The sequence below is a fragment of the Gobio gobio genome (genome assembly GCF_949357685.1).
Source record: "Gobio gobio genome assembly, chromosome: 9".
NCBI classification, from domain to species: Eukaryota; Metazoa; Chordata; class Actinopteri; order Cypriniformes; family Gobionidae; genus Gobio; species Gobio gobio.
Window position 1 is genome coordinate 24485265 of NC_137115.1, and position 9769 is coordinate 24495033.

The window sequence follows — 9769 nt, forward strand, 5'->3', positions numbered from 1 at the left end:
ACTTTTTGAATGGAATGAAATAAATCAACTTTTTGATTATATTCTAATTATATGACCAGCACCTGTATATTAGGCTTGCTACGATAGTCGGTGTTGCCGGTGTTACCGGTGTTCAGACTCAACACCGGTTACATCACTTGCCCCACCGTCGGTTACATTTTTTTATAGTAATAAAATAATTTTGTTAAGTTAGAGAACAGACAATACAAATAAAAACTGAATGTGTCTGCTTAATAATGCATGATCCGACCGTGAGTCTCGGCAGCAGCAGGAGTCATTCAACAGATTTCATTCATCAGAGAGTGAGGAGCTGACTGAGATGATCGCGGGAGATTTGCTTTCAAAGCGAAATGTAATGGCGCCAATTCAAAACCGAAAGTAAAATGTGCACGGCCGCACAGAGCGTGCATTGTTTACTTCTGTCTGGCTCCGCAGCGCAAGCCTCCGCTCTGCTGACTGCGCATGTGCCCCCGCCTCGTCCGCTTGGCACTCTGCAATGACGTCATTGTGCAGCGCACACACCCTCGCGCACATGCGGACGTGTCGAGTATAAACAAGGCTTTACGGACGAACTGTCATTCATTCATGGCGTGCCTCTCAATCATATACCGATCAATGCCTGATCAGTGCCCTGACTACTGAACTAGGGAGCTGATTGAGACCTACCCATGGTCTCACAGAGCGCGCATTTACGGACGAACTGTCATTCATTCATGGCCTCACAGAGCGTGCATTTATGGACGAACTGTCATTCATTCATGGCCTCACAGAGCGCGCATTTACAGACGAGCTGTCATTCACGGTGTGTGCGCACTGGCGCGTTTTCAGTTAAGTTTTCAGTTGCATTATGAAAGCCCGAGCGGTCGTGAGCATGTTACTTTCGGTTAGATAGAATTAGTGATTTAAAAGCCCCCACCGGTATTACCGGTGTTGTCACACATCGATTAACTGGGAAAATTTCCTCACGTCACATCCCTAATGTATATATGTATATATATATATATATATATATATATATATTAGGGCTGGGCAAGTTAACGCGTTATTATCGCGTTAACGCATTAATTAATTAACGCCGACAATTATTTTATCGCGCATTAACGTAGTTATTTATTATTATATTGAAAGCCCGTTGCTCACTGCCTCTGAATACACATACAGACAAACCATTGGTCACAGGAGTGGGATGTTGATCAGTAGTGGCTTGGGATGGGCGTCATCACGCGTCTCAACCAATCAGAGCATTCGCGGTGAGCGGCAGCGCGAAACTAAAAATATCTGGTGCAGACAGAAAAATGGAAAAAGGTACCGAACTCTTAAATGGGCATTTTCATTTTAAATCTCTTCCACAAGGCGGAGATGATAGAACTAAAGTTATTTGTAACCACTGCAAAGCTGAATTTTCTTATCACCGGAGTACTTCGAGTCTGAAGTATCACCTAAATGCAATGCACACCGTCGATGCCAGCAAATCACTCACCCAAACAAACAGTGGAGAGAGGCTTCGGCAGACTACGTTGGATGCAGCGTGTGGGAGAACTATAGATAAGCAAAAGAAAGACAAGCTAACAAATGCCATAGCGAAGTGGGTAGCTACAAACTGCAGGCCGATTAGTATTGTGGAAGATGTCGGTCTGAAGAACGTTCTCAGGATCGCCACGAATGACGGCACGTATGAGCCTCCCCCAAGACGCACCATAACAAGAAGAATACATGAATTGTATGAAAAGGAGAGGACTATAAAGGCGACGGCGTTACAACGTGCACCAACTGTTGCCCTCACCGGAGACTACTGGACATCGCTGGGCAACCATAATTACCTCGGAGTTACAGTGCATTATATTGATGAACAGTGGGAACTGCATTCACATGCTCTGACTGTAATGAAAACACAAGACAGACATTTTGCTGAAACGTGCGCTGAACATTTTATTCATGTTGCACAGCAGTGGAACGTTTCAAATAAAGTCAGCACACTTAGCACAGACAGTGCAAGAAACATGATCGCTGCTGCGCGACATCTGCCTTTTGAACACGTCCCCTGCGTCGCGCACAGTCTCCAGCGTTCTGTCACAGTATCTCTGCACAACAGTGCGTTTGACAATGTCCTGGCCAAATGCAGAAAAGTAGTGGGCCATTTTAAACACAGTCCAGCGAGTGCTGCAGAATTAGAACAAAAACAAATTGAACATGGACAAAACAAGGAGTCGCTTATACAAGACATTCCAACCAGATGGAATTCGACTCTGGACATGATAAAAAGTGTCCACAGAAACGAACAGCCACTGAGGGACGTCCTCACCACACACAACACCAAGATCGCCATGCCAACTACAGCTGAAATGGACAAACTGCAGCGGTTGGAAATGCTACTGGAGCCCTGCAGGTATATTTTGCGTCATATATTTCTCACTGTCCTGTCTGAGTGCATGTGAGAGAGAAATAGTGTGTCTGTATGTGTGTGTGTTTAAATAAAGCATGAATATGTAGAGGACATTTTTTTGTGTGTGTATAAGTGAATGCAAAACATGTGAGTGAAATGGGTTTGATTTTTTTGTAGGTATGTGACTGAACTTCTGGGCGGAGAAAAGTATGTTTCATGCTCTGTGGTTCTGCCTGCTTTATGCCATCTCTTTCGGGTGATGGAGAGCTCAGATGATGACCCTGCCTATGTGGTCAAATTCAAGTCTACATTCAGAACAGACCTGGAGACACGCAAGGAAAATGCCAACATTGCATATATGAAGATTGCTACCGCATTGGACCCGAGATTCAAGGACCTTAAGTGCATACCCAGAGCTGAAAGAGGTGAGGTGTGGGCCTCAGTCACTAACTTGCTCAAGGAACAGAGGGTTGTTGCAGAGAAACCTGTGGAAGCAACAGCATCAAAGCCACCAAAGAGAAAGTTTGCCCTCTTGGCTGCTTCATCAGAGTCTGATTCTGAACACGAGGAAGACTCAGTTGAGAACAGTGTGCGTCGATACAGAGCAGAGCCCACCATCAGTACAGAGGCCTGTCCGTTACAGTGGTGGTCCAAACACGCAGGCTCACACAGCAAGCTGGCCTCCTTTGCACAGAAGTATTTGGCCACACCTGCAACATCCGTACCCTGTGAAAGGCTGTTTTCTCTTGCTGGTCATATTGTACAGAAGAAGAGAGTTTCCTTATCATCTGAAAATGTGAATAACCTTGTGTGTCTTAGCAACTGGCTTGGTGCAGATGAGTAAGTAAAGTTATTTTACATACATTTTGTCATTGTATAATACTCAACATGTATCACTGAAAGTGAAAGGGTTTACTTTGTTTTTTGACTGAGAATCTCCAAAGGAGAATGCTGCTCCCTGATAAAAGAAAAATGTTTCTGCTGGTACCGGTTCAGAAAAACTCCCAAAAAAGATTTATGCTGTTGCTTGGAAGGGGCCTGTTATAATGTTATGATTGAGGCTCTAGACATTACTTTTTTTTTATTATTATTTTTTATACCAAACCAAACAAAACGTTAATGCCCTGGCAGTGGCAAATAGTTTTGGTTTTATATAATTTGATTACATTAATGTTTAAGTTGATATTTACAAGAAATATTGTAACTGTTACTAACTTTAAACAAATAAGGTGCTTTTTTACAGCAGTTAAAAGTGTTTGCAAACCATGTTAATTGCACTTTTGTTCATACAGCAGCACTTTTAAAATAAAAGTATGCAATACACTACTTTTGTATTCATTATTGAATTTTGCGCACACTGCGATTAATCACGATTAATCACAGAAAATCATGCGATTAATCGCGATTAAATATTTTAATCGTTGCCCAGCACTAATATATATATATATAACAGTGTCAGTGTATATTATTGTAAAGGACTGTTCTAAGACAGAAGGTAGATGATCCAAACGCCGCTTTATTTTAGAATAATCCACAAACGTAGTCAAAAACAGGCAAGAGGTCATAACAGGTAATCAGTCCAATCAGGCAAACAAAACAGGAGAGACAGGCAAAAGGGTAATCCATGGAACGGGCAAGTAATCCAAGACCAAGAGACATGAAACCAGGGAAAACGCTTAGAAATGCAGTGTTACAAAAAACAAGACTTCGCAATGAATGACAGACATGACCAGGCTTATAAAGTGTGAGCTAACAAGGTAATGGGGTTCAGGTGGATGTAATCTATGAGTGCTGATGAGTCCAGGCAAAGTATTATGGGAGATGTAGTCCTTGATGGAGTGACAGTCCGGGGTGGAGTGCCCTCAGGTGGTAATCAGGGGCACTCTCACTGGTGATTGTGACAATTATATTATCTCTGAATTGCATTTGTGCCATCTTTTGACCTAAAGCACTTTGCTTATTTGCTTGAATGTGCATGTAATAATGAGGAAACTTGAGTGTAATGTTTCTAGACAAGTAACAGCATGGATAGGAATTTTCGAAATAGACTTTAATGATGAACACGGGAGTAACACAACACTTATATATAGACAATATCTAACAAGGGACTGAACAAAACAGTTTAAATACAAGATGACCCAAGTGACTGACAGGTGATAATCATAAGCAAACATAGAAACAAACAAAAAGAGATAATCAGTAACCAAAACAGAATGGAGCAGAGAAACTGTAAGCAAACAAGATAGGGAGAGTGTGTAAGTGTTTGCTTAATATTTCGTTCTTCTGTTCTATTTCTTAGTTTATTATTTGCTGATAGGAAGGATTAAATACATTTTCTGCTTATTTCTATTTTCTACCTTGATTGTAATTTGTATTTTAATTATACAAATTGATATTCTGAATAAAAGCTGCATTTGCTTGCTTTGTTATTATTGGTCGTTATTGCACTTAAGTGTCCTGCATTATTTTCAGCGATTCGTGGGCTATTGGCTTTTGCTGTGCTAATTTTAAGGGCGTGCACAGCTGTTTTCACTCAAGCGTTGAATGTAGTATATTTATTTAGTGTGTGTGCAGAAGCGTCAGCGGAAGCGTTCAGCCCTTGTGTTCAGCCTCCTCGTTTGCCTGCTGGTAAGGCACTTAGGAATCTTTTTCCATTTATTTTCCTCAAACTCAATATGTACTTTCAGTACATTCATGTTGTCTCTGAACAACACTCTCCAATCACATGCAGAAGGCAGCCCGATACTGTTAATCTGCACCTATTTGCTCCTCTTCTCTGTTTCTGTGGGTCTCTGGAATTGTCAGTCAGCAGTAAACAAACTGTCTTCATGCTATTACAGTTACAGCTCCTGTTAAAATCCATATTGTATTAATTTATCCAGGTCAACTGGGTACCTTTGTAGAAAAGCTAATTGTGCTGCTGTCCTTATTCCTGAGGATGGCAGTCCACTTGTAGTCTTTTGCGATTTTAACATTCATCTGGAGAAGCCTTATGCTACTGACTTCCTTTCTCTCTTAGCCTTAATTAAATCTCAAACGACTCATCACCACAGGTACTCACAAATCAGGCAACCAACTTGAGCAGGTACTCGTAAATCAGGCAACGAACGTGACCTAATTTACACGTGCAATTGCATCACAGACAACATTGTGGTGAAACATCTAGTCAAGTCAACTTTATTTATATAGCGCTTTTAACAATGCAGATTGTTTCAAAGCAGCTTCACAGTGTTAAACAGAAAAATAAAGCAACAGAATTTTATTCAGCCGTATAGCCATTCTGGAGAAAATGGTGATGTCATTAGTTCATTTCAATTATCATGCAGTGACAGTGTGGGCTTTAGATCAGTAATTAAGGGTGGCACGGTTCACAAAACCCACGGTTCGGTTCGTATCACGGTTTTAGGGTCACGGTTTTCGGTTCTTTTTTCTTCTTCGGTTTTTTTATCGTTAACACTCCAGAAATTTACTTCAGCATATGACATGTATAGCTTAATCATCCACAATTTAGGATACAGTATTAAATTTTTTTTATATCATGTAGAAGTTGTTTCCTAACTGGCTGTCTCCTGCTTATACTGTCTACCGAGTCCGACACATTGGCGTAACATTTTTCATGTTAATCATGTGAATTTTGATCAGAACAATGCACTGTGGCTTTAATTCAGCTGACCTGATTAACAAATTTCACCATGAAGTGTTCTGTGTGTTTCACAATCACGTGAAAAGAAAAAAAAAATACACGAAAACACAACACTGCCAGAAGTTTTTGCCCAAACTTCAAAGGCATGTTTAAATTATTAAAACTAGAAGCATATCTTAACTTTTAAATGTTACATTTATCATGTGAATTACTTATATACAACATGTTATATGCATGTGTGTATGAGACAGAGGGGAACAAAGGCGCATTTGCAGCAGATATATGCTGCCCATCATAAATAAAAGCATGAGACAGACAGGGGTCGGAGGAGAACACCGGAAAATGTGACAGAGTGGACAATATTTGTCTGTATTTGCAATACACGAGCCGCGGTTCAGCTGCGCGGGACAAACACTGCCAGTGTGTGAATGCACAACGGGCGCGTGCGGCTCCCGCTCTCCATACGCACTTAATCTGCCCTGCCTGCTATACGTCGCTGCCGCATCCTCCAACTCCGGGCAGCCTTCCTCATCTCTCCCACTTCCATTTCTACACATGACATGACCTGCAGCACTCCACTTTTACTTTATTTTACTGTATGTCCACACTCACACACACACACACACACCTCTTATTTCGTGCGAAAAGGACACCCACTGTCTGGGGTAACATACGGGCACGAGGATACATTGCGCATGCATCGAAACCGTGAGACGCACACGCTCCGAACCGAGACAAGCGAACCGAACGATTCTGGGTTTTTTTCATGTACCGTGCCACCCCTAGTAATTAGATCAGTAATTTTGTTTATATGGTTAATTTAGTTTAATAATTAGATTTATTTGGATATTTAGTTGAAAAATGTAGTGTCCCCAACTGAGCAAGCCAAGCCAGAGGCAACAGTAGCAAGGAAACCAAAACCCCATCAGGTGACCTAATGTGTAGCAGGGCGGTCTAGGTCCCGCCCTACTAAGTGTAATTGTCACCTGAATGGCGGGTGTGACAGCCTATTGGTTGCCATTCCTGGCGTATTTAAGGCGGAGCTTGTCATTGGGGTGCGGATCATACCATCGTTGTTGTGTGTGGGCGCGTACACGCAGCTCTACGGGAGGTATGTACCTAGCTGGTTGGCTAACGTTGTTGCTAGTGCCTATGCACCATTTAAGTGTGTATATTTGTTATAGCCAGGTTATGGTCAGGATTGGTGCGACTTTGCTGTTGCGTACAGGCTGTCTTTCACCCCAGCTCGGGTGTGTGCTCTAATGGAATGCCTGCATATTTGCAGTTCGTCTATCACAGAAAGCTGTGAGTAACTGAACCTGTGTGTTTAGCGATCTACTTCTGGTGTGGCAACTGCTCGTGAGCACTTCGTCGCTGTGGACTGCAGGGCAAATGCTCCTTAGACGAAGTTCAGACTGCACCGTTTGTTCTGCTGCTATTTTTACGACTGTGTGACTGTTTTTTTGTAATTGATTCATTACTTAGTTTGTTTTGTTTTCTTTGCGCTCATGCTGGTGGTCGAGGTGAGGGGTGGCTAGTTCGAGCCGTCACTTAATGTGCGGTTAACAGTATACGTTTAGCCTCACCTGTTGTTGTCATATTGCCACCAGCAGCGTTTTTGTTTGTCTATTTTGGTTTTCTTTGTATTTTGTATCTGGAAAGATCCAGTGCCTTTTTGGTTTTCTTTAAACGTTTTCATTTGAGTATTTAGTGAGCCCTTCCTGGGGCCCGTTTCAGAAAGGAGGTTAAGTGAAAACTCTGAGTATGTTAACCCTGAAATAAGGGAAACTCTGGGTTTTCTGTTTCAGAATGGGAGGTATGTCAAACCCGAGAAAGCAGGGTAAGTCAAGCCCGTTTCTAAAAGAGAGGTAACTTATACTCAGAGTCAGTTACCAGGGTAACTTACTCTGTGAAACTAACCTGGTCAGGAGCAGGTTTTCTTTGGTAAACCCCATGATGAAAATATAAGCAATGAATGAATGTACCTCCACTGCAAAGAATGCTTTTCTCACTATGTATTTTTGTCAAGTGGCAGATAATTTAATTTGTTTTAAGTAAACTTTGCTTACTTTAGATTTAGATTAAATTAATTTGTGCAGTTTGAATGAATGAATAAACTATTTAAACACATCTAGCGCTTTAAAAAAGGGGAGGAGAATGAAAGACACTGTCAAACTGACAAAAATGGCATGTCCTTTTATACAGGAAGGATCCTGACATTCACTTGATAAACCTCTAGACGTAACCTGATAATTAGAATTTCCTTTAGGATTTCCAGTGGTTGGATGCATTGATGACACTCATATTCCCATCATCACACTTTCTGAAAACGGATTACTGTATGGAATGGAAGGATACTGCCAGATGGTAGTACAAGATATATGCCATAACCACCACCACAGCTGTTAAATACATTTATTTACAATTTTTATGGTCATCTTTATTTCCTACAAATACTTTATTCTTTTTCCTGTTGGATGTTAATATTATTCCTCCATCTCCTCTTCATCTGTCAGTGGTGCTGGTGTTTGGCTGGCCTCAGTAGAAGTAAAATGTTTAATGTCATTACCCTAATTAATAAATGTAACAAGTGGGATCAGAGAACATTTCATTATGTGAAAAGAGCATAGACCCTTTTCACATTTCTGGGTTTCTCAGAGCGGAAGTCGTCATATAGTGACTAGTCGTAATAGTGACTTTCAAAAAGAGGGAAAAAATAGAGTGAGTTTGATAACGGAAGTGGAAAGAGAGAAAGATGTTAATTTTCACCATCACTCCCATAGACACTGTATTAGAAACACTCTCACAGCAGCGGTAACTTGTTTTTTGTAATATGATGCAAAAGTAATATAATACAAAGTATTAGTGTTATAAATGTACATACATTTAATAAAAAACGTTGCAGGATTTACGATATTGATGACCATTAAAACACGTCATCACTGTGAAAAGGATATATGTGGGAAAAGCTGCTGCACATTGGACACTGAATGATATTTGATTAATATGTCAAATGTTTGTAAAGTCATTAAACCAACACCCATGAACATGTTATGCGTAAAGCTTTACCTGATTGAATTATGTTTTTATTTTTCATTTTTAGCTGCTGCCACATTCTTTTTTTGCCTTTTGGATACCATGAAAATTAAACTTAATTAAAATAATTCAGAATTAAACTTACATATTGACCCAGAAGTATGCAAACATCTTTTTGTTAGGTGCTGTTGCCATGGTGAATCGTAATTTCGGAGCTCCATTGATCGTGGCTTTTCATAGTTGGAGTGCATGTGCTTAACTCAGAGTCAGTCTACTCAGAGTTGATTGAACTACCTCTATTCAGCTGTTCTGAAACCCAAAACTCAGAGTTTTCCATCTCAGAGTAAGTCAACTCAGAGTTCAGGTTTAAACTCAGAGTTGGTTGAACCTCCTTACTGAAACGGGCCCCAGCTCTGTTACGTTTTTGTTTTCATTAAATTTAGTTTTTTTATGTACATTTCATGTGATTTAATTTGAAACCTGATTATTTGCTGTTTTCATTTGTATTGTTTGCTTCATATTTCCTTTATTATTATTATTTTCTTTAACACCTTGCTGCTCCATGTTAGGTCCAGGTTCATAAGCCTTTTTGATGTGAACCTATTGGAACGTCTCGGTTACGGATGTAACCCTCGTTCCCTGAGGAGGGAACGGAGACGTAACGTTAGTGACTAACGAATGGGGGTTTCGCTTAGAAGCCTATCAAC

General features: G+C 40.7%; 1 protein-coding gene across 1 annotated transcript; it reads left to right on the forward strand.

Moving 5' to 3' along the window:
* Positions 1-1448: 1448 nt before the first annotated feature.
* LOC307131975 (E3 SUMO-protein ligase ZBED1-like) lies at positions 1449-3227 on the forward strand (the record flags this gene model as incomplete). The annotated part of the gene is made up of 2 exons (XM_079826110.1): positions 1449-2386; positions 2561-3227. The coding sequence occupies 2 exons, from the start codon at positions 1449-1451 to the stop codon at positions 3225-3227; spliced, it is 1605 nt and encodes a 534-aa protein (XP_079682236.1).
* Between the last annotated feature and the right edge of the window lie 6542 nt (positions 3228-9769).